Raw genomic sequence first — 25,830 nt, forward strand, 5'->3', positions numbered from 1 at the left:
TGTTTTTTGTTTTAATTTACATATATATGGTGGGATATTCAATTCTGTTAGCATAGCCGCTCGGTCTTTCTTTATTTTAATTTTTAAAATAGTACAGCCGCCCGGCTATACACAGTATAGCCGAACGGCTATACCCAGGTTTTTAATTGTTTTTAAAAAAATAGTATAGCCGTTCAGCTATAATCGGTTTTTTATTTTTTCTTGAAAATAGTATAGCCGTGCGGCTATACAATTTTAACACGTGGCTCCTGGGCGATAGCGGATCTTTTTAAATAGATATAAATAGTATAGCCACCCGGCTATACCCTTTTTGACATGTGGCGGCTATTCGCTGGGCGCCTTTTTTGTTTTTTTTGATATAGTATAGCCGGTTGGCTATACTCGATTTTTTAAATTTAAAAAAATAGTATAGCCGATCGGCTGTACTGGGATTTTTTGCTTTTTTAAAGGATATATTATACACGTGTAGATACGTTCTTTCTTATAGAGAACCCAATTCAATTCACAAAATTATAATTTTATGGCATACGACGCTCAATTTCTCTCCACCTCTCTCTCCTTCCATTCCTTGTACAAGGTAAGCTCTCACCGCCGCAACTTTTCTATTTTACTGTTTGATTGCCGAGAAAAGAAAACCAATGATATTCAAAAAATCAGAAGAAATCAATGTCAAAATCCTTCTCCCCATCAAAAACCCAAATGCTGCTTTTGCTAAGCTTTCCCCTTCAGCTCGTTTACTATGTTCAATACTTTTATATTCAAAATTCTTGGCCAGAAAACGTTGGAAAGTGACCGAAAAGTCAAATCTTGACTCAAAAGTTATTTTATATATATATATATATATTTGTTGTTTAATTTGATGTTGTTTTTTTAATTAATTAGTTTTATTTAAAGTATCCCTCGGATTATTTTTTTATTGGAAGAATTTTATCCAATTAGGATTTTGAGTTGAGTAAAATCGGTCATGGCTGCTTGAGAAAATGAAGGAATATCCTGTAACCCAATTTGAAAATTTAATTATTTAAGACCTAAAATAAGTCAAGTCAAATCACTTGCAAGAAATGTGGGGCGAAGGTTTTAGTTTGAACATTGCTCTGTGTGTGGTACGAAAGCATTTCATTCACTCTCAGTTTTCTTTCATTTTCTCAGAAACCAAACAAAGGCTAATAATCTCTTCACATTCTGAGTCTTTTATCACACATATACTACTATCGATGCTGCTATGGTTTCCATTCCTGAGTTGCACTCTAACTTCTTCATAATCTCTTTATCGTTAAATCATTACCAGTCTGTGCCGCAAGGATTCAGGCAATCGAAGGGTTTGATCTTATTGTTGGTGAATTCGAGAATCAATAGAAACAAGCACACAGGAATTTTCATGGAGATGCAGGGAAATGGAAGTCCAACGACAAGTAATCAGTCTACAATTAACATTCCACATGTACTGACTGTTGCTGGCTCTGATTCGGGTGCTGGCGCTGGAATCCAAGCGGACCTTAAGGCTTGTGCTGCTCGTGGAGTGTACTGCTCTACTGTCATAACTGCTATTACTGCACAGAACACTGTTGGGGTTCAGGTTGCTATTTGATGCTGTTTTCCATGACTTATGCTCTATTTGGTTTCTGAGAAAGCATAGAAGAAGATAGAAAAGATAACAATTCCACTGACGTTTGTTAATTTTCCTTTGTTCTCTTTAATTGCTAGGGTGTAAACGTTGTGCCTGAGGATTTTGTTGCAGAGCAGATGAAGTCTGTGCTATCTGATATGCATGTTGATGTGGTAAGTCAAAGTTGAATGACATAATATCGATCATCATCAAGAGCTTGTTGACTTTATTAATTTTAATTCAATGATTAATAACAGGTTGTAGATTAGTTATATAGTTAGTGAAAAATCTATATGTCAGAGGTAGCTAATAGAACCTTGTAAACGGCACTTATTACTTCTTTGTTTTCAAAGTTGATTTGACATACATTTTGTACTTGTAACTCAATGCATATTTACCTGTCAAAAGATTCACGTCAAGCATAGGGGTTTGAGCTTCCATGTCATCTTTCTCTATTCACTTGTTTTGGTATGAAAGAGAAGTGGCCTGAGAACAAAGATGTATGTGGCCAGCTGGTTGAGATGTATGTGGATGTGTCTGTGCTTGTTAATGTAGTAAATGGAGACATCCAAAAAATGAAATTACATTAAAAAGCATTTTAATTCTGGTGGGAAAAGCTAAGCTTAATAACTACATGTTTGATGGAAAGAAGCATATGTTGTTAATTTTGGAGTTTTGTGTTAATGAGTGCAATATATTTCATCAAATGTTGTTGATATTTTCTTTGTTGAATAACATTTGAAGGTTTGGTCATATTCATAGCGTCAATATGTTTTGGGTGAATTGATTAGAACTTTTCATGAATTAAATTGCGGTTTCGTACATTACTTTTACTTAATGGATTGCCGATGTTGTAGGAAGACTAATTGTCTGTATTTGGCAAATTTAATTAAAATGCTCTTTTGAAAGCTCTATTAAACTTTTTTGAGCTTTCACTAGCTCTGTACTTGAGACATGGCTCTTTCGCAAACTTGTTTATATCAAGAAATTGTATTGCTACTAAAATGGTTTTGACATGCTCCTGATATGCCATCCCTAGGTGAAAACTGGTATGTTACCTTCTATTGGTATAGTCAAGATTCTTCATCAACATCTTAGGGAGTATCCTGTTCGAGGTATGTTGTTCTTTTAAAAATTGAACATGTCTTTTGCTATTGTTGCTTAATTAGCATTTTAAATGAATTGGTGTAATCATTGAAGGCAGCTTTAGTGGTTGATCCTGTTATGGTGTCTACAAGCGGAGATGTATTGGCTGGTCCTTCTGTTCTTGCTGGGTTCAGGTATGACAATCTTTTGTGCATAACATTGAGTAAATTCATAGTCCTGTCATGTGGTTGTTCTTGCTTTATGCAAACCTCATGGGGCCTATGTGGCAGAGTACTAGGTTGTAACCATCTTTTATTTGTCTGAAAAAATAAGAGTATAGGTGGGCTGTGCAACTAATATTTTGCATAAGCTTGACAGGGCAACTTTTTCTGAAATGCAGAGAGCATGTTAAGTAGTTTGAATGGACAGTATGTTTTGTTTATTACACATTGAGCACTTGAGCTAGCTAAGCTTTGGTGGTCCATCATCATACAGTTGGTTTCTTTCACCCATAAACCTTTTGGTCATTTTTGTTTTTATGGATAATTTTTTGTCTTTCTTATTTGTAAGTAACAATGATATGATCCTGTTTCTACTAAGAGATTAGGCTCATAAATATTTTATGGCTTTGCACAAGTAAGTTAAAGGATCTTTGCCGTGATATGAGAACATATCAAACAACCAAGCTAATCCACATGCATACCACTAGTTTTTTCCTCTTTAAAGTTTAATCAACAAAGCATTTTCGTAGTTTTACACAAATGTTAGTTTCTCATTGCTTCTAGAAACAATGTCTACATTCATTTGCTATATAAATTTTGATTGGGTTATTATTATGATTAGTTCACAAACACAATGCAAATGTAGAATCCAGATATTCAATTACTAAAAAAAATGCAATTAATGTATTAAATAGTAAATGCAAAAAATAATTTTTTATTTCGCTGAACTCTGACAAAATAAATAATATATCAAATGATTAGGGGAAAGATAAAATTTTACATATGGACATTTGAAAAAAAAAAAAAAACCTATTCTGCAATGTTGTTTTTCGTATGTAGCTGCTACCCGCAGCAATTTGTTTGATAGTTTGCTCAGTTATGGTCACAACAGCAGCTTTTTTATAAGACTCTGCGATAACAGCTCTATTATTAACATTAACTCATCCGAACAAGCATTCAGTATAATATCCTATTCAGTTGTCTACCAGTTTCTTGGAAATTTCTTTCCTTCACCTGTGCACTGTTAATAAGCATAAATATTTGCATAGTTCTTATGTGCTTAAACTGCTCCTTCACCGTTTTGCCATGTTTTTATTTCTTGGCCAATTTGCACACTGGATTCTTTTTCCTTAAACTAGAGAGAAAGTCCCCTTATGGAACAGTGTACTTTTTAATAATTTTTATTTTCGGTTTCCTGCTTGCAGAGAGGAGCTTCTTCCTATGGCCAACATCATAACTCCAAATTTAAAAGAGGCGTCTGCTTTACTTGATGGCGTGAAAATAAAAACAGTTTCTGACATGCGTTCTGCTGCAAAATTGTTACATGATAAGGGCGCGCGGTTAGTTATTGGAACATGCTTGACATCTTCAGCTCTCACTTTTAATCCGATGATTTGTAAAACTCTTGTTTTTTGTATCTGTTTCAGTTATCATAGTCCTGTCAACTTCAGTCAGTTTTTGGACATATTTTAAGTTAAGTAAAATGTTTCATTAGTAGTAAATTTTTAATGCATTGTGAGTACTATTGGAATTATAGAGAAGGCACTCCACTTCCTGGTAACTCTCTACTGTTGCATAATGTATACACCAAGGTGAATGGCTCTTGTTTATTCTCACAAACAAAATTCTTCGATTACTAAATGCTTTACTAGGTATAGGGCAATTGTATGTCATTTCACCTAGATAATGGACTAAAACGGTAAGGGTCATGGTATAGGATTTCACTATTTCCAGTGCGTGACACTATTGTAAAAGGGAGTTTCCTTGATATTGTATTCATACATTTGTATTTAATGATCGTGGTCATTTGCGTTTTGTTTGGATTTCTGGGTATATATTTTAGGTATGCTTCTTGGTTGGGTTAGTTCAATGGCTCTACAGTTTAGTCATCTTTAATCCCCTTGACCTCATTCTTGAATCTTGTGGGGGTACTGTTTTACTGTTATCTTGTTCACAATTATCTGTTTGATGGGGAATATCATAGACAATGATATTTTCAGGGTTACAAGTTGCCCAGGGCATAAACTGTGTTTTCTGGCTTGTGCTTTTTTAACAGTGGTGATATGAATTTAAACAAACCTAAATAATAGATTAATCTAAATCAAATTGAACTCATAAGCAAATGAATGTAGACATGTAAGAACGACATTGTACCCACAGAGATTTATTAAAACAACCTTATTATAAAATCTTTTTTATTTAGTTATAGAATTAGCAATACACTGCATTGGGGAGGGGGGGCACTTTTCCTGGGATTTGAACGGGTGACCAAGAGGGGGAAGGGGGAGGGACCTCACCACTGAGGTAAACCCATTGGTCACCTTATTCTAAAATCTTTTCTTAACTAAATCAGTAAATTTTTATCAGAGTATTGAAATTAGTCTTTCGAGTAGGGGGAACAAAGTGAGGAGACAGTGACTGTTAATGGGGTAGGAAGCCCAATGTCATATGCTCTCTCATTTAGGTTTAGGAACGGTTACAGCAAGATAATATTGGCATATCTATAGCAAGTTACCATTATGGGGTTTATGAACATTTATTTTATTGTGAATTGAATTGTGTAGTTACATTGTTTTCTTTTGGCTTATTTTACTTAGCGTAGCTTCATTAGGACAGAATTAATGCAGTTTGATTGTAGGAAAAATTTGAAATAAACATTAAGTTGCTTTGTGTTGAAACAGTAGTTTGTTAAAACAAATTGCTTCTTTACTTGTCAGAAATGTTCTTGTCAAAGGTGGAGACCTGCCGGATTCATTGGATGCTGTTGATATCTTCTTTGATGGTAAGCTTTTAAACTTCAGAAATGATAATACTATTGCTTCCATTTACTTGATGTATGAGTGAAAATGGAATACTCAATACTTAGAATGATCATTGCAGGTGAGCACTTATATGAGCTGCGTTCGTCACGCATAAAAACTCGTAATACACATGGTACTGGTTGCACTTTGGCATCATGTATTGCAGCTGAGCTGGCTAAAGGTGCTTCAATGCTCGAGGCTGTTAAGGTACTACATATGTGCCTTACTTTAAGGGATGCAGGGAGAGTCTGCGACAAACTATTTTTCTTTCTTTGTAGTACATATTCCCAAAATAGTCATACTCAAGAATAACAGAAGATAATTAAGGGGTTAGCATGTTAGTACAGGCGAAAATTGGTTCCCCTTTCTGTTGGATTGAAACCCAGGTGTGGCTTTTTGAGACCCAAAAGCAGTGCCTTCCTGTTGTATCGCATTTAAAAAATATATATATAGCATTGATAAAACTATTGTTGACTTGTTTTTTTATTTAGAGTTGTATTGCTTGAGATGAGTTTGCCTGATTCCAAGTACTTGGAAAAATTTGTTCAAAGACTTGATAGAAGTTTGAATTCCACTTTTGCTGTGTACGGTTGTACAGAGTAGAGGATAATGACTATTGACTAATAAGGCATACTGTCTACTCTAGTACCATAATTCACTCGACTGAAGATTATACCTTGTCAGACCTTGAGGATTTTTCTTGATCGCTCAAGCTAGTCAGTTACAAATTATGAGTCCCATCTCTCTTCCCTCTCCCTTCCTCTTTCATTCAACAAGGCCTCCTTTTCGTGTTGGTCTTTAGGATATTGCCTGAAGTTTTGATGCTAGTTGAGTTGCAATTTATGTTTCCCATGATCTCATATCATGTTCTTGTGTTTCTTATTATAAAAAAAAAAAGAAAAAAAAGAAGCCATGTTCTTAATGCTCTCTCTCTCTCTCTCTCACGCACACACATACAAAAACAGTTAGAACAACAGAATCTATTATCTTTTTTATCTTAATTTTGGTAGGTAGCTAAATGCTTTGTTGAGACTGCCTTGGATTACAGCAAAGAGATTTTCATTGGAAATGGTCCCCAGGGCCCCTTCGATCACCTAATGAAGCTTAAGAGTAACACTCACAATTCTGGTAGACAAGTCAGATTCAATCCTAGCGACCTATTCTTGTATGCTGTTACAGATTCAGGTATGAATAGAAGGTGGGGCCATTCTATCTCAGATGCTGTTAAAGCTGCTGTACAAGGAGGTGCCACCATTGTCCAACTGAGGTTGGTTACTCATCAGAATTTTTATACACCGTAGACTTTATATCTCTCTGATTACTTACATGCTAGTGATTGGTGCTTCCATTTGTACATGTTGGTACATCTATAACTAATCCTAGAGAAAGATGATGTTGATTTTTCATGTATTTGAAGTGATCATTGCCTTTCTCATGTGGAGTGCTAATTATGCTTTTTATTTCAAGTTGCTCTAAGATTAAAGATAATGAATTAAACTCCCAGGGCCCTCTATATTTCTGGAAGCTGATAAACATATTACTACCCTTGTAGTTCTTTTGTAGAGTCAGACGCTGGTTCAGCTTTTATCAAGAAATGTCTAATTAAAAAACTTGACAACTTAATTACTTTGTATGTATTTTTTATAAAGATATAATCTATATGCATCATATGTTTATTGTTTCACATTGGGATTGCCTACTTGGAACTGTGATCAACTGTTATCCAGTTCCTCTCATGCCTGTTATTTTTGTATATTCTTTTCAAAATATTTTTTTCGGATTCATTCTAACTCAATTAGGTCACCTACTCTTCAAGTTTCATGGCCTAAATTGAAATGTACCCTTCTCAATGAGTCTTTGTTTGGGTTCATTTCCAAAACTATGATTATAAGACATAAAAATTTTGTGGCTTTTAGTTTTGCATTTGGTGATTTTGACTTGCTTTGCAGAGAAAAGGATATTGAAACACGGGATTTTGTAGAAGCAGCCAAGTCATGTCTCCAAATTTGCCGTGCCCATGGAGTTCCATTGCTAATAAATGATCGTATTGATGTTGCACTTGCTTGTGATGCTGACGGTGTGCATATTGGCCAGTCTGACATGCCAGCACATACTGCACGTGCTCTCCTTGGACCTGAAAAGATAATTGGTGTCTCTTGCAAGACACCAGAGCAAGCAGAGCAAGCATGGATTGCTGGCGCTGATTACATTGGTTGTGGCGGTGTATATCCAACTAATACAAAGGCAAACAATCTCACTGTTGGCTTGGACGGTCTGAAAACTGTTTGTTTGGCTTCTAAGTTACCTGTGGTTGCAATTGGCGGGATCAAAGTTTCAAATGCACGTCCGGTGATGGAAATTGGTGTACCGAACCTGAAAGGTGTTGCAGTTGTATCTGCTATATTTGATAGCGAATGTGTGTTGACAGAAACTAGGAAGTTGCATGCAGTGCTAACAGAGGCGACAGCAGCAGTGAAGTGAAACATACCCGGATAAGGCTTTGTCGCAAATTTCTCTGAAGTTTGAGTATCATAATGGCTTTAGAGATTGCGGCACCAGCATGATTATGATGTTCACTTTTCTTGTCAGTGGTTACAGAAGGCAACCCATGCTCACTATTTTTTGAGTTCTCTGCACCTAAATTTTATATATTTTGCTTACTCAGCATGGGCGTTTGCTTGCTCAGTGTGGACGTTTGCCTTTTGTAATATTTACACAAGGTCGTTCTGTAATGATGCAATGTGATATACTGCTCTTAATTAATTGATGACAGCTCGCCATGTGCTTCGCTTCTGACTTGAGTTGGTTGACAACAATTATTGTATTTTTCTTGGGTGCAGATTTGAGTAGATTTGAAGAATATAAAAAGTTCCCTTTCTTTCTTGAGCCCTCAACGTAACTGTATTTTTAAATTTAGATTAGATCTACCATAATTTCATCTTTGTTTTTACTCAATAAGTCAAACTTTATCCTGACGTGGACTCCTTTTAAGGAGGGAGAGAGCACTCGACTTCAAAACAGCTTCAGCCAAGAAATCATACGGACACTGTGGAAGTTTAGAACAAGTTTAGTGCTAAAAATATTGCAGGAGAAATTCAAATCTCATTTGGGAGGAAGAAATTATATGTATACTGGAAGTTTGGAAACCTCGAATTGTTAAATTTGTTCATTCTTATGGTTAAAATGCATATAACTAGTAGGCGGCTTATAGCTCAAGTGGTTAAGAGCATTTATTGTGCATACGATGTCTTAAGTTTGATTCTCCCATTTCTCAACATTGCTCCTATAAAAACAAATGTATAGAACTATGTTCTCGAGGATAAAGATGGCCACAATCAGCCAAGAGAATAATGTCCACTCTCAGTTGATTCCTGGGAAGCAATGGTGCAGACAACATGACACGTGAGGGCCATGAAAAGTTATGACAAAGACAGGTTAAGGATGTCGGTGTCCTGTTCTTCACCTTTGAGCATTATGATTTAGATTTACACCATATTTTTCGAGAAGCTAACATAGTTGCAGATTTCTTAGCAAATAATTTTTTTTTGGGGTCGAATTTCTTAGCAAATATAGAACATAATTTTTCACATCCTTGGTTATGTTAGCGTGGCAGTAATGAAATCTCTAGGGCATCCTCTTTGCAAGTTTTCTTTGATCCATTAAAACAAAAAACAAAAACACAAAAAGCTTATGGCAAAGACAAAAAAAATGTCAGCTGTTCAATTTCTCTCTGTGATTTGTAACATCACTGGAAAGAAAGGAACAATGAAATTACAAGTTTCTCAGTCAAATATTAATAGTAGATGCCATTGACTCATCCCAAGCAAAATTATGCCTGATATTAGATCAACCCAACAAATAATAAATCAGAGCAAGAGACTTGTAGCTCAAGTAGTTAATAACATTTACTTCCCGAGTTCCTATGTCTCATTCCCCTGCTTGTGGAAAAATATATATATATCAATAGACTTCTCCAAAGAACAGAAGCATCTACTAAATTAAATTAAATTGGAATTGCTTATTCCATCAAGAATTAAACCTGCAGGAGGAAGAAAAATAAAAGCATTGCACTACCAGACAGACCATACAAAGTGAAGAAGCAAAGTAGTAATTGAGATATAGGGTAAACCAAAATATATAACAAAATGTTATTATGTTCCAACTGAACAAACCTCCATACATACCATACCCCATTAGGGGGTATAAGTCTCCTTAAAGAGAATCTCTTGTTCTCTGATGAAACAATAAAAACAAACCTTTTACACCTTTTCCCCTCCAAACCTCCCGCCCTCCCCTAAACTGGAAAACAAAGACAAACAACTCAATTCCACAACCTTTAACTACAAATTCTAGTAGTGATACATCCAAGGTCACAGTCTCAGGACAAACTAATGCTCCTCAGCGCCACACTATAATTTACAAAAGTTTGTTTATTGAAACACCATCGCCTACGAAAAGAACTGACTGTTTATACAAGCACGACAACATTCTCAACTACGCAGATACTGAGAAACCAAACTTCTTCGGTTCTCCGATTTTGAGGAAGAAATCGATCCTCAGCTAACACGTACTTCTCCACTTGCATGTATTTCTTTGACTGTCTTTTCATACTCGTCTTCCTCCTCCTCGCCTTCTACCTCTTCCTTTGTATCACCATCTTCTTCTCCCCACCCAAAGCTTCCAATCGATCGGGAAACTGGAGGAGGAATTTTGGCTTCTTCCACTATCTTCATGATGTCATCGGTACTTTGGAGGGAAAAGGTTGGGTTTTCTTTTCTGTAGTAGATGGTTTGAGCTGCTTCCGTAAGCTCTCTAGGCAAGTTCTTCAAAAACCATGGATGGTTCTTGATTTCCTTAATGGTGATCCTCTGAAACAAGAATTGAAGCCAGTTTAGGACACGATGAAAGAGCATTAAACAGAAAAAAATAAATAAACAAATGTTAACTGATAAGAACAAACTTCAAACTCATAAGACTTGAGCTAACTAACGCCCAACACTAGCATAAAATGAAGTCATGGCCTATATAGGGTCTCTCCCGTTCCTCCATGGACTTTCATCTTACACAGAAGTGATATTTCCCTACTTTTATATTCATTTCTCTTCATTTTAAGGGGACCTTCAGGAAAGCAAATCTAGACAGGAGAGAAGTCCAGGATGAGCCTTTCTTGGCACATTATTCAATGCATTATATGCACACCCCAATCCTTCCAAAGATCAATTAACTGAGTTAACATTATAGGCAAGTAATTATTCCAAAGCCTAGCAAGGCAAAGTTTGTAAGCGATATGTACATTTATGCCAAAGCAATCTAAGAAAATGGGACTTTAAACTTTTTCTTTGCGAAAGAATCTACTTAAAACCTCACAGTTTCCATTATACACCCAGTCTAAGAACATAATCTGTTCTTCTACAAAGTTCAGAAAACTAAAGTTTTGCTGTTTGTTTAAGTGATAAATTTATTGCGTAAGCAGAAACATAGTATAATACATACCCTTGCTGGATTTGCAACAAAGATGCGAGAGAGCAGATGCCTACAATCTTGAGATATGTGAACATAGTCAGGAATCTTGTACTGAACGGCCATTATTCGCTGCATTATAAGAATGAAAAGGAAATACGGTTAAAAATAAGAAAAAGGTGAATTATTCAACTTTGAGAGAGGTTGAATACAAGGTAAAATTACATTAATGGTTTTCCTGAAATTCTTTGGATCTTCTTGGTCTTCAAAAGGATATGCTCCCACCAGCATAACATATAGGGTCACCCCACATGACCATACATCTGCCAGCTGGATAAACATAAACCTAAATCAGACGATAGAAGTAAATCCTGTATAATTACTATTCGAATTCTGGGCACAAAAAACTTAATTAACAAGAGTCTAAAACATCATTTCATTTCCTGAACGGTTTAACTGCCTAAATTCCTGTCATGTAAGTGAGCATTACTATCATGGAAGTAAATAATTGAGCACAATAAATGATCGTATGAGATATAGAATGGTCATAGAAAGAAAAAATAAACTAATACTATTTTTAAGATAAAAAGAAGGGAGTACAAAATGAAGAACTCACATTTAAGAATATCAGAAGAATGATTTCATACGGGTAGGTTACATTGTTGCAAATTGTAAATTAAATTTCTAATGGCAGTGTCAATATTGCACATCATATATTCTTTCTACCAACCTAGTAATTAATGTGGTTCATGGATAAAATTAGACCACAAACAAAAATATAACTTGCAGAAGAGAAAAAGGGAAGATGAATAAGCACAAAGGGGCATCCTAAGTATTCACAGTGGAGATCATAGGCCAACAAGAATAAAGTCTTGAAGAGGTATGATTCAAATTGAGAAATTGATGGTGTGACAATGGTTGTAAAACAGATGAGTGTACGTACACGAGAGACTTAGAATAAGAGGATTAATATGGTACAGATATGAAAAAAGTGCATCAATATTAACTGCTTTGCTTATATAAATCCTTGAACAAGTTTGAAGGTGGTATATTGGATATCTCTTAAACTGAAGACTGGTAAATGCAAATACCTGATGACTTCTAATTTACTCTTCCAAGTTTCAACTTATCTAAACCATCATCTTAAACCACCTCCTTGGCACAGCAAGAAATAACATAAAGAAAGATTAAGATGCAATTGGAAATTTCCACTTATTGCAATAAACTCTAATCAACTGGCCCTTAACAAAATCGTTAAAACTGTAGTACATCAATTATCACAGAAGAAGTGAAAATGACAACAGTGCAAAAATTACTTAAGCTACCTTGCCATCATACTCTCTTCGAGAAAGAACCTCAGGAGCAATATATGCTGGAGTACCCACAGTCGATTTAGGCCTTGAATGCAGCAATGATGACTACACAAATAAAGCTCATCAGAGTATAGAACTTTTACATCTACCTTGAAACATCTGACAGTATGTTCATTGTAGAATTAAACCTTAGAATAACCGAAATCACAAATTTTCAGGCGTGGAGCCGGGCTGCCATCCAGCAAGGTATTCTCCAGCTTCAAATCTCGGTGGCATATTTGCTGCAGGACCAGACAAGGGACAAATAAGAATAACAGGTAAAGGAAACAATCAACTGGAGATCAGGAACACTCACAACTCATTTTATTTACCAGAGAATGACAGTAGCTAACTCCCGAGATAAGCTGCTGGAAAAAATATCTAGCCTGCAAAATCAAAAACAACATAAGCTGACTTTGTTACTTAGAAACTTAACCAATTAGCCAAATCGGAATTCACTCAGAGTGGAGGACTTTGAAATCATAAAGATTGGTATACTGAAAGTATAAGCTATTATTGTCTTCATAATTTCCAACATCTTATCAGTATACAATCATCACAAGAACGGTGATCAAACCTCATCCTCACTGAACCGTCCTGCATTGCAAATTCGCTCAAAAAGTTCTCCACCTGCAGCGTACTCCATCACAATAGCGAGATGTGTAGGAGTCAAAACTACCTGAAATTCCAAAACATCATATCAGGCCACTGAAACTGATTAAATTTTCTTTTCTCATCCTTCACAATGAAGCAGAACATAAAATTAAAAAAAACACACCTCCCTGAACCGAATGATGTTTGGATGGCGAAGCGCCCTGTGGTTTATGATTTCTCTTGCCACATTCTCATCAATCTGCAAGCAAACAATAAAATATAAATTTAATCATAATACACACACATACACATACGTACAATCCTGTGAGAACAATAAAAATATGAGTTCTTATGATTTCATACAATGAAATGGAAAGGTTCTAGCTTTCCCAAGTACCAACTCCAGAATTTTACGGGTGGGTCTTCCTATATAAGGTTTATTATTTAAAAAAATTGACCATCCATGCAAAAATCCATAAATGAATGAAAAGATGAAAAAAGAAAAAGGATGTATGAATGAAAATAAAATGGAAGGAAAGGTAAGGACCTTGTGACCACGGTCGATGTATTTCATGGCGACGAGCTCTTTGGTTTCTTTGTTCCTCATCAGCCTCGCCACCCCAAAATTCCCAGATCCAATATCCTTCACAAGCTCGTACTTTTCCATTTTCTACGTTTTATTATTATTTTTTTCTAATTTTGCTCTTGAGGTCCTGTATAGAAACTCCGATTGAGCTACACCCCTCGGAAGCTTGAAAGATTTGAGCTTTCAATACATGGATCTCCAAGCTCAGAGAACACACAAACAGAGCAATTAAATCGAATTGGAAAAACCCAAAAGCCTAAAATCAAGATCAGAGTTCTAAAGAGGGAGGGAGGGAGGAAGGGAGAGGGAGAGAGAGAAGGATTGTAAAGGAAGGGGATTATGGGATCCCTTGCTGGATTTGATTTGAGAATTAATTAGGAGTTGGGCTGCATGTGGTGAAGATTGAAAGAAAGATTTTTCTATTTGTAGAGAGAGATTTGATTTGGGGCTTGAGCTCAGCTAAGTGAGGGATCCAAGATGAAGAGTTTTCAAGGGAAAGCAAAGAATCAGAAAGCTTTTAAAACAAAACACTGGTGCTTTCTTTTTTCTTTTCTGTTTTTCTTAATTTATAAGAGGACAGAGAATCTTCTTAATTGTAGCTATTTTTCTTTCCTTTTTTGTTTTCCCTTAGAGCATTTCCACCAGTTGCCTCTTGCCATGGCAAGATTAGCCCTAGGGCAGACACTATTTACGTGAATAGTGGCTGCCCTAGCCCCCTCCAGCAAAATGTGTTTCCAGCAGTTGGGGCTTGCCATGGCAAATACTATTCATTTTTTTGTTTTTTTACAACTTTTTTTACTTAAACAATTAATTTGGATAATATTTTCGGATAAGATTTTTCGATTTCTACGTGTCAATACTATTCATATTGGATAATATTTTCGGATAAGATTTTATTTTATTAGTTGTATTGGTTGGTATTTATAGGAAAAAAAAAGTATGGGGATTTGGTGTTAAAAGTGAAGAGTATTGGTTGGTATTTATAGACATTGGCAAACCCAGAATTTTTGTAGCAGATGTGCAATATTGACTAAGTATGAAAAATGATTTTTTGGAATAATCATTTTCTCAAGATAATTTTTGGCGGCTTTTATTCCTTACAAATCAAATAAGAAAACTTGATTTTATGAAATTTTAATATGAAGTATATATTGACTTAATGAGCCATCATTTTTAGCTTAAATCGTATTTTGCACTAAACCCGATTTTTCATATTTTGATTTGATGGGAATTTGATTTTCTAGTATTTTTATTTGAATCCAAATAGGGGGTACTTCCTTATTTACATTGTAAACTTAAGTAAATGGAGTAATATAAAAATAAATTAAAGTAAAAGGACAAAGACATTTACTTAAATGTTGAAAATGGAAATAAGGTATAGAGAAAAAAAAAAAATCTGCCTTGCCCTCGGGCCAGTCTTGCCCTCGGGCCAGCCCAGTTTGCTGGGTCCCACCATTTGCCCGGGCTGGATTTTGTTGCTGGAAACCATTTTTTTGCCCAAACCCCCCCAGCCCGAGTCCAGCCTTAGCTGCTGGAAATGCTCTTAGAAAGGGAAGTTTATGCATGTCTAAGATCCAAAAACAACAAATATGGTATGTAACTATGTATACCTACATGGTACATGAGTGTTGTGGGGACATTAGTGCTAAAATATGAAAACTATGAGAGCATATTTATTTGTGGAAATTTTCTGTGTATTGTTTTCCTTGTAGGAGGTCATATTTATAATATAACGAAACCTGAATGGGCAAGTAAATAATAAATTCATAAATCTATTTGCAGTAGGAAATCAAGAATTAAAGTAAATCAATTACAATTATAATAGGAATTCTTGGTGTATAAGGAAAGTAAGTCAATATCCACAAGTCACGCCAACACTCTCCCTCATGTTGGTGCATAGATGTAGCCAATGCCCAACTGATCTAGTGAATTATGGAATGCTTTACTGGAAATTGCCTTTGTCAAAATATCTGTCAATTGATCCTCGGATTTCACAAAAAGAAACTGAAACACTTTAGCCTCAAGCTTTTGTTTGATGAAGTGTCGATCCACCTCAACATGTTTAGTACGATCATGCTGAACCGGATTCTGTGCAATGGCTATAGCAGCCTTGTTGTCACAAAAAAGATTCATTGTGGATGTAGGTTTATACCTAAGTTCAGTAAGCAACTTTCTTAACCAAAGAAGTTCACAAATCCCTTTAGTCATGCCTCTGAACTCGGCTTCTGCACTGGATAAAGCTACTACATTCTGTTTCTTGCTTGTCCATGTCACCAAATTACCTCCCACAAATGTGAAGTAACCCGATGTGGATTTTCTATCTGTTACATTACCTGCCCAATCTGCATCTGAATAACCATCAATATTTAGATGACCATGCTTTGAGAACATAAGTCCTTTTCCAGGTGCAGACTTCAAATATCTAAGTATCAAAAGAACTGCATTCATATGGTCTTCACTTGGAGAGTGCATAAATTGACTGACAACGCTCACCGCATAAGCAATGTCTGGTCGAGTATGTGACAAATAGATCAATCTTCCCACTAACCTTTGGTATCTTTCTTTGTTAGTTAGAACTTGATCCGGATATTCTCCAAGATGATGATTCTGAACAATAGGAGTGTCCGCAGGTTTACAATCTAGCATTCCTGTGTCCGTTAACAAGTCTAAGACATATTTCCTTTGAGAGAGAAATATGCCTTGCTGCGATCGAGCCACCTCAATTCCTAAGAAATACTTGAGCCCACCTAGATCCTTCATCTCAAACTCCGTAGCCAGATAGTCTTGTAGCTGTGATATTTCCTGTTTATCATTCCCAGTAATAATCATATCATCAACATAGATTATTAATGCTGTTACCTTCCATTTTCGATGTTTCAAGAACAGAGTATGATCTGAGTTGCACTGTTTGAAACCATTGTTCTTCATTGCCATGGTGAACCTTCCAAACCATGCACGTGGTGACTGTTTCAATCCATACAATGCTTTTCGTAACCTGTAAACTGTTCCAATCTGAGTAGTATTATATCTATGAGGAATGTCCATGTACACCTCATTCGTGAGTTCGCCATGTAGAAAAGCATTTTTTACATCAAACTGGTGTAGTGGCTAATCCAAATTAGCTGTAAGGGACAATAAGACTCTGACGGTGTTCAACTTTGCAACTGGAGCAAAGGTTTATTCATAGTCTATACCATAGGTCTGTGTGTACCCTTTTGCCACAAGTCTTGCCTTGTATCGCTCGATAGATCCATCTGCATTGTGTTTTATAGTAAACACTCATCTACATCTGATAGTCTTTTTTCCTCGAGGTATAGTCTCCAATGTCCAAGTCTGATTTTTCTCAAGGGCTTTCATCTCCTCTTTTATAACTTGGACCCACTTAGGATCTTTCAATGCTTCAGAGACCTTAGTTGGAATATGGATAGCAGACAACTGATGCACAAAAGCCTTGAGTGGTTCAGACAGCTTCTCAATAGATACATGATTTGCAATTGGATACTTGAATGTCTTGCCAATATCAGGTGAATAACGGTTTGGTGGCTCCACGCGATTTTGCCTGAAAGGTAATTGATATCCAATAGTTTTATCATCTAAATGCACAAGTCTAGTAGGAGTAGTTACCTCAAGGATATTCTCAGGAGATCGGTCTGTTGGTACTGTTGAGTTAGAGGGGGTCTTCATCTTGTTGTTCTGTATTGTCTGTAGGTGTGAGACTCGGATCAGAAATATCTTCGCATGGATCAGATGGGTCAGGCAATTGATCGCTATGAATGGGAGATTGGTCGCTTTTCGACAGAGGGTAATCTCGTGCTCCAGACTCAAAATGATCAATCATTTCTGTACAAAGGAGAATTTCTTTATTTTCCAAGTTGCTCCAATTCTGCTCTTCACTTCGTATCTCCCCCTGAAGTGTAGAATTGGATGATAAGTCATGGAAGAACAGCTCAGATTCCAGAAAGGTCACATCCAAAGTGACATAGGTTCGTTGGGTAGGAGGATGATAACAGCGGTAGCCTTTCTGATGAGTGGCATAACCCACAAAAACACAACGAAGCGCACATGGAACAAGTTTGCTACGTTGATTTTTGTGGAGATGAAAGAAAGCCACACATCCAAATATTCGGGGTGTGAGTACCAAAACAGAAGGCAGAGGTCTGTGTTGTGCAAGCACCTGTAAGGGAGTTTTAAAGGTCAGTACACCAGAAGGCATGCGGTTGATCAGATGAACTGCAGTGACAATAGAATCATCCCAGTGATGGCGAGGAACATGAGCGCCAATCAGAAGTGCTCGGGCGGTTTCAAGAAGATGTCGATTCTTTCGTTCAGCAACACCATTTTGTTGTGGTGTTTGAGGACAAGTCGTCTCATGGATAATTCCATGTTGTTGGAAGTAAGTCTGAAAGTCATGATTGACAAATTCTCCACCATTATCTGAGCGAAGAATCTGGATTTGAGCATTAAACTGAGTTCTCATCTGTTTGTGGAATGACTGAAAACAGGAAAACACTTCGTTTTTATTCTTCAGCAAATAAAGCCATGTCATCTGTGTACAATAATCGATGAATGTGACAAACCATCGAACACCAGAAGGAGCAGTGATATGAGAAGGTCCCCAGACATCAGAGTGAATTAACGTAAATTGAGTAGTACATTTGTTCGTACTCAATGGGTAGGGCACACGGTGACTCTTGGCCAAAATAAAAGTATCACATGTGAATATATAACTAACAGACGGATGTCCCAATTGACGGTGCCACAACCAGATTTGCTTTTGTTTGCTATCAAAGGGATGTGTCACGCTATTAGCCATGCCGGGACTGAAGTCATCGACATAATATAGTCTCCCTCTCTTAGTACCACGACCAAGAATCTCCTTAGTGTGAATATCCTGAAGCAAACAAAAACTCAGGTAAATGAGTACACAACAATTCAATTGTGCAGTAAGCTGACTAACTAACAACAATTTAGTGAATAAAGATGGAACAAGTAAAGTATTAGACAGTGTGAGAGAGGATGAGAGTGCAACAGTGCCAGCCCCTGGCACAGGATAAGTAACACCATTGGCATTTGCAATACAGGTTCGTCGAGGTTGTGTAGTATTCAGAAAATCATCAGGATCAAATGTCATATGATCAGTTGCACCGGAATCAATTATCCAGCTCCTGGAATCAATCTCATCGGAAGTATGGAATCCATAACTAGTACCATTACTGGTCATATTGCATTGTCCTCGATCTGTAAGAGTAGCCCACCAATTGGGGTAGCCATGCGATTTAAAACAAGTCTCACAAGTGTGTCTCGGATCACAACAATATGCGCAATCTGGTCTATGTGTCGGGGTCGTTAGTCGAGAAGTCATAATCTGTGCAGCGGAAGATGCATAGGACACAGGTTGAGTAGGAATTGAGATCGGAATTTAAGCCTAAGTCGGGGCCGGAGTCGGAGTCGAAATCGGGATCAGGGTCTAAATCAGAGACAAATTCGGGGTTGGGGTCATCATCGGAGTGGGGGTCGGGGTCGTCTTCGGAGTCGGGGTCAGGGTCGGGGTCGTCGTCGTCATAGTCGGGGTCGAGGTCAGGGTCGTCAAAAGAGGATCCTGATTCTGGATCGGGTTCGGGGTCAAAGTCTGCATCTGTAGGAGCGGAGCCATGTGGGCACTCAACTCAACGATGGTTGGTAGAGAATGAGAGAAAGAGTCGGTGGTGCTACCTTCATGAGGGTTGAAAAAATCATCAACCCCCATAGCAGCGGCGGGGGTTTAAAGCTAGAGTTAGCAATTCCAAGATCGCCGCTCTGATACCATACTAAAATATGAAAACTATGAGAGAATATTTGTTTGTGGGAATTTTCTGTGTATTCTTCTCCTTGTAAGAGGTCATATTTATAATACAACGAAACCTGAATGGGCAAGTAAATAATAAATTCCTAAATCTATTTGCAGTAGGAAAACAGGAATTAAAGTAAATCAATTATAATTATAATATGAATTCTTGGTGTGTAAGGAAAGTAAGTCAATATCCACAAGTCACGAAAACAATTAGTGCCTCTTTCAAAATACGGGGAATAGATGAGGACTTTTTGTCACCTCATCTCTCTATTGGATTTGGAGGCTTGTTCACATCCAAACAAAACCATTAGAACGAAAACAAAAAAATTTCTGTTAATTTTTTTATTTATAATTATATACGAGTTATCTGAGTACCTATACAATATATATCACATGGTCGTATTCTAGTATTGCTTTACAAAGTAATCCTCTTTCACCTTATTAATTTATTTTATTCTCCCTACGAAGCCTCTTATTCGCCACATTAGTTATTTAATGATGCATTCTTATTCAAACTTTGGATTATTATCTTCCCCACATGGTCTAAGAATTTCTAACTTTATGTTTGCTGTTTAGTAAAGTTACGGCAATTGCTGGCCAAACAATTTAGAGGGTAAATTTTCAACTACTCTTTTTCTGATATTTTAGATATTCCACATAAATATACTATTAAGAGATATCTTGATATTCAAAATATAATTAAATGGTCTTATCCGTCTAATGCTAAATATCTCCTTACTAAAGCTCATAAAAAAAATAAAATAATTTTGTTTGGATGGAAATATAATATGCATTGATAGGAATCTTCCATTTCCCATCTTTTGGGTGGGAAATACAATCTTATTCGGGAATCAAACGGAGCCTTAAAGCCCGTCCAATTTTACTTTAGGGTAATTGTTGGATTATTAGGAATGACATGAACATTAAATTTTAAACCTTCAATTTGGTTGATCAATTTCCTCTTACTCAGTTGGTACCACCCTTTCCGGATCAAGATTTGGATGAAACTGTAATCAACATTTGCAATGGTGTTTGGAATTTTGATAAATAGTAAGAGTAGTACCCTTTGATGTAGCCCAAACAATTCAAAGTATCAATCTCCCCTTGCAACCTTCTAATGATCATTTTGTTTGGGCGTCTAATCCTTATTACCAATTTCTTTCTGCCTAGATCAATTCAAGTTGTCATTTTTCGGTCTAGATAGAAAGAAATTGGTGATATTCTGATCCACATTTTAAATATTAATAACATAATTGCCACTTATGCCCTTCTAAGCCCTAAACCCTTGGTAATAATAGCTTCTAATGAAGTTATTACTTGGCTTCCGTGTAATTTTTTCTTCCATAGGCAATGACAGTTTTTCAACATAAATTACATGGAAGAATTGTTTTGTACTTACTATATAAATAAATTAAAGTGTATTTTTTACTTCTAAACCTTAGTTTGGGATATGAAAGCCATACACATCGTTGCAATGCACTTCCTTTCCCTAAGGGATGGGGTAAATGGTTCTCCCCAAGAGCATCTGACTCACTTTTACTCACCTTATGGAGAAACCTCTCAATCTGATGCCTTTCTATTTCGCCAATTCATTTAGTATCTCACTAATATGAAGACTTAAATGGTGAGATTTAATTCATAATCAATTCAAAGTAATTGAGACAATCCACCGCCTCACTAAAAGGAACCTACGGATTGCGCAACGATAAATGTAATTATAGAAACAAATGAAGAAGATAAGACATTGAAAGTCAACGGTAACAGTCAATGGTCAACAATTAAAGTCAACTTAGTTGACCAAAACGGTTTACCAAGTCAAATTATTCGGACCATGCTTAGGACTTAATGGTTAAGTAACAAATTATAATTAAATTGTCAATTATAAATTTAGTTTGACAGTTGGAAACAGTTGGGTTTTAAAGTCAATTTGGACTTTAAAAGCATTTTGAGCCAAAAGGCAAAATAGGTTAAGGAGACACTGGGTCTAGGAACAAGTGTTGTATGACAACACATGTTAAATGAGCCTACGAAACCCATTGGACGACCATATTGTTGGGGAGATTTCCTCACCCATGTGTTTGCTACATAAGCCACACTTTAAAATTGGTCCTAAGAGGATAGATCTAGCACCTGAACTCATCTTAGTCATTTGCTTCACCTACACTACATTTGGTGTGTATGAACTAGAGGGTACCTATTTTGGTATCTTTGTGAAGAATCTATGAAGCAAGCAATAAGGATCAAGCAACAAGGAAAAAGACCTTTATAAAGGTGAAAACTTGGAGACCATTCAAGAGAGCTTTAAGAGCAACTCCACCCATTTGCCCTTAGCCATGGCAAGGGTGGAGCTAGGGCAAGCACTATTCACGTGAATAGTGTTGCCCTTGCAAATAGTAAATTGTGTCTCCACCCGTTGCCCTTAGCCATGGCAATTACTATTCATTTTTTTGTTTTTTCTCCTATTTTTTAATGAAAATAATTAATTTGGGTAATATTTTCAGATAAGATTTTCGGATTCCTACGTGTCAAGACTATTCATAATCAGATAAAATTTTCGGATAAGATATTTGGATTCAAATTTCGGATTAATTTCAAAGTTCAAATTTCAGATAAATTTTTGGGTTCAAATTTCGAATGAATTTCAAAATTCAAAATTCAGATAAATTTGGGTTCAAATTTCAGATAAATTTGGGTTCAAATTTCGGATGAATTTCAAAATTCAAATTTCAGATAAATTTGGGTTCAAATTTCAGATAAATTTGGGTTCAAATTTCGGATGAATTTCAAATTTCAGATAAGATTTTCATTCAATAAAATCAAGCCACGTGGCATGTCTATCTTGCCAAATTTTTCTATAAAACCAGAGTCTCAGCTCATACCTCTCACACCACATCTTTCTATATTTTCATTTCTGAGAGTTTATAATTCATACTTCATTCATTCTGAATGGAAGAATTTAGGAGATGCTTGGAGAGACAAGAGAGAGAAAGAAGAGAGAGAAACCGTAGAGCAGATGAAGTCAATGAGTTGCAGAGACAAGTCGATGAGCAAGTTCTCATAGCAGTGGCTTTGGAAGAAGAAGAGAACCAAGGTTGCCGCCATAGTTCACAAGCCGGCCGCCGCCGGAATGTGGAAAGACATAGGCATTCTCGGGGTAAGAATCTTTTGGAAGATTATTTTATCCCAACTTCTTTGTACTCTGATGTTGATTTTCGAAGACGATTTAGAATGCAACCTCATTTGTTCAATAAAGTCATGCATGATATTTGCAATTATGATGCATACTTTATTCAAAAGTGTGATGCTACTGGGGTTTTGGGGCTTCTTCTGGAGCAAAAGCTTACAACAGTTATATGAATGTTGGCGTATGGAGCATCTGCTGATCAGGTGGATGAGATTGCCCGGATGGGGAAGTCCACTACGTTGGAGGCTTTGGTAAGATTTTGTCAAGCTGTTGAAACTCTGGACACTAGGGACTACCTGCGTAGACCTACTCCCAGGGACCTCCAACGGCTTCTACAAAAAGCCGAAGCTCGAGGATTCCCTGGAATGATTGGTAGCATCGACGGCATGCATTGGCAATGAAAGAATTGCCCAACTGCCTGGCAAGGTGATTATGGATATCGAAAAGGCCAAAAAAGTATCATTCTTGAAGCGGTTGCTGGTTTCGACACATGGGTTTGGCATGCCTTTTTCGGAGTTGCAGGATCACAAAATGACCTCAACGTGCTGGGTCAATCCCCGGTCTTCAACGATGTATTGAGAGGCCAGGGCCCCAATGTCACCTATGAAGTCAACAATACAGTATACCAGACGGGATACTACCTAGCTGATGGAATCTACCCGAGGTGGACGACTTTTGTGAAATCCATTCCGAATCCCCGATCCCAGAAAGAAAAATTATTTGCTACATATCAAGAGGGATACAGGAAAGATGTCGAAAGGTGTTTTGGCATCCTTCAAGCTCGGTGGTTGATTATTCGAGGCGCGGCCCGTATGTTTGATGAGGAGATCCTCAGAAGCATTATGATGACTTGCATCATCCTCCATAATATGATTGTGGAGGATGAGTACGATTATGATGCTTTAGAGGTCTACGAACCGGATCCAATGAACACGGTTTTGACACGGATTTATGAAAGGCCCAGGAGGCCAAATGGAGATCCGTTTGAGCCGGAACCGTTGGTGAGGGATGGTCATTTGATGACCCGAATGATAGATCGATATACGGAGATGCAATCTTCGTATATTCATGAAATGCGTCAATTTCACTTGATGGAGCATCTATGGGCGGTGAAAGGCAATGAAGATTAATGATGGAACATAGATGCTTTGCTTATGTTTTATTTAGTTATGGTTAGGTTGTGTTGTATTTTTATTTAGTATGGTTTGGTTGTGGTTGGTTATTATTATTGTGCCTTGTTTGTACTTTTTTTTATTTTTATTATGTTTTGTTTGAAGTATGGAATATGTTGAATAAAAAGGTAATTTATTGAATGCTTTGTTTATTAAATAATGAAATGTAATACAAGTCATTACGAATTACTAGTAAAATAAAATACATGAATTACAACAACTTTAATAGAAAACAACTAAAATACAAATACATAAAAGATATGCTAACTAATTTAATGGTTTCCATCATTTAACCAATCCGTGTTGCTAGGCCCATCATCCCGGAAAAGTCTTCTTCTCATAACATCCCTTCGTTCTAGCTTCCAAAATTGTTTTGTTTCAGGCGACATATGACTTGTATCCATCGCCATGGTTTCCCGATCTGTCTTGTCCATATCTTTTTTGCGCAAATACTCCCTTTCTCGTGCATACTCAGCTTCAAGGGCCAACTCATGATCTTGGCGTTTTTGCTCCATTTCTATTCTTATGCCGTTTTGCCTTGCAATTTCCTCCAAAAATTGTGAATTTTGATTACTTGAATTACCCTTCTTCTTTGCCTTCGCGGCCTTTCGGCCAATGGGCCTCGGCTCCTTTTCGACGGGTGAGTCTTGACTCATAGGAGAATCGAGAGGTGAATCCGATGTCATTGAATCACGGAGTGGCGTCTCGTTTAACACAACCTCCGGACCCGTCAGAATAATTATGAAGCGTTTGCAATATTTCACCACCTCCCAACATTCATGATGGGTGAAACTTTTTTTGCCACCCCCGGTTGCACCGAACCACATTTGTGCTTGAATCATCTTTTTAACAAAAAAATGGAAATGCAATCAACAAAGAAAATATTAACAACATTATTAACAACATATTGAAAATGCAAGCAATATTAACAAAATATTGAAAATGCAAAAAATATTAACAACATATTGAAAATGCAAAATAATATTGAAAATGCAAGCAATATTAAAAATGCAAGCAATATTAACAAAATATTGAAAATGCAAAAAATATTAACAACATATTGAAAATGCAAGCAAAATGAACAAAATATTGAAAATGCAAGCAATATTAACAAAATATTGAAAATGCAAAAAATATTAACAACATATTGAAAATGCAAGCAATATTAACAAAATATTGAAAATGCAAGCAATATTAACAAAATATATATATTAGGAGATTAAACTTAATAAAACAAAAATTATAAAATACTTACCTCGTTAGTACGATTTTCCCACTTCTATAGTTGTCCATCGCTTTTGCTAGGGCATTTCTCCATTTTCCCAACTCTTTATTGAGAATTTTCCACCTACTGGATAATGCCATCTCCGTACGAGTAGACCCCGGAATTTTTTCACAAAACTCGGCATGAATTTTTTTCCACATATGAAAAAATTTCATCTCATTGCCGGACACGGGACAATGACAAATTTGGAGCCAAACCTCACACAAGGAAACATCTTCCATGGTGCTCCAAGCCCCTCCGGTTTCGATAGAAGAAGCCATAAAAATATGAAATCAAAATGATAGATGAAAAAGAGGAAAATGTTGTGTAAAAAGAGTGAATTATAGTAGAAGTGTAATGAAATGTAAGAGTATTGGTGTTGAAAGTGAAGGGTATTGATAGAAAAAAAAAATCAGAATTTTTTAGAAATTTTTAGAATTTTTTACGATTTTTTTTCATAGTTTTTTCACCCAAAAAAGCCTCAGCCGTTGGATTAGAAAGGAGAAGCAGATCGGAAGGCACCGAGCGCGACACGTGGCATCGTACTGTTGGCGCTGGCGTCGCGCTGACGTCAGCGCGCACGCGCCAACGGTAAAATTTTTTTGAACACGCTAGCTGACGTCAGCGTGACGCGAGCGCTGACGTCAGCGTGACGCGAGCGCTGACGTCAGCAA

The 25,830-nt window shown here is 36.7% G+C and overlaps 2 protein-coding genes across 3 annotated transcripts; one reads left to right on the forward strand and one right to left on the reverse strand.

The window, feature by feature from the left end:
- The first annotated feature begins 491 nt into the window (after positions 1 to 491).
- Positions 492 to 8,600, forward strand: LOC117614099 (thiamine biosynthetic bifunctional enzyme TH1, chloroplastic). Its single transcript, XM_034342792.1, has 10 exons — positions 492 to 577; positions 1,289 to 1,576; positions 1,705 to 1,779; positions 2,646 to 2,721; positions 2,811 to 2,886; positions 4,119 to 4,253; positions 5,631 to 5,695; positions 5,794 to 5,921; positions 6,725 to 6,981; positions 7,664 to 8,600. Exons 1-10 carry the CDS (start codon positions 521 to 523, stop codon positions 8,193 to 8,195), a joined length of 1,689 nt encoding a protein of 562 aa, XP_034198683.1. The 5' UTR covers positions 492 to 520; the 3' UTR covers positions 8,196 to 8,600.
- Positions 8,601 to 9,825: 1,225 nt separating this feature from the next.
- Positions 9,826 to 14,349, reverse strand: LOC117626761 (serine/threonine-protein kinase SRK2A). 2 transcript variants are annotated; one of them, XM_034358597.1, is made up of 9 exons: positions 13,668 to 14,349; positions 13,305 to 13,379; positions 13,104 to 13,205; positions 12,859 to 12,912; positions 12,676 to 12,768; positions 12,500 to 12,592; positions 11,400 to 11,504; positions 11,208 to 11,306; positions 9,826 to 10,582 (listed from the first exon to the last, which is right to left on the reverse strand). In XM_034358597.1, the coding sequence occupies exons 1-9, from the start codon at positions 13,785 to 13,787 to the stop codon at positions 10,271 to 10,273; spliced, it is 1,053 nt and encodes a 350-aa protein (XP_034214488.1). In that variant the 5' UTR covers positions 13,788 to 14,349; the 3' UTR covers positions 9,826 to 10,270. The 2 variants fall into 2 exon arrangements, with proteins under 2 accessions (XP_034214488.1, XP_034214496.1); XM_034358605.1 differs by lacking the exon at positions 11,400 to 11,504 and having other exon boundaries at positions 13,668 to 14,252.
- Between the last annotated feature and the right edge of the window lie 11,481 nt (positions 14,350 to 25,830).

The sequence above is a fragment of the Prunus dulcis genome, chromosome 1 (genome assembly GCF_902201215.1).
Source record: "Prunus dulcis chromosome 1, ALMONDv2, whole genome shotgun sequence".
Classification (NCBI taxonomy): domain Eukaryota; kingdom Viridiplantae; phylum Streptophyta; class Magnoliopsida; order Rosales; family Rosaceae; genus Prunus; species Prunus dulcis.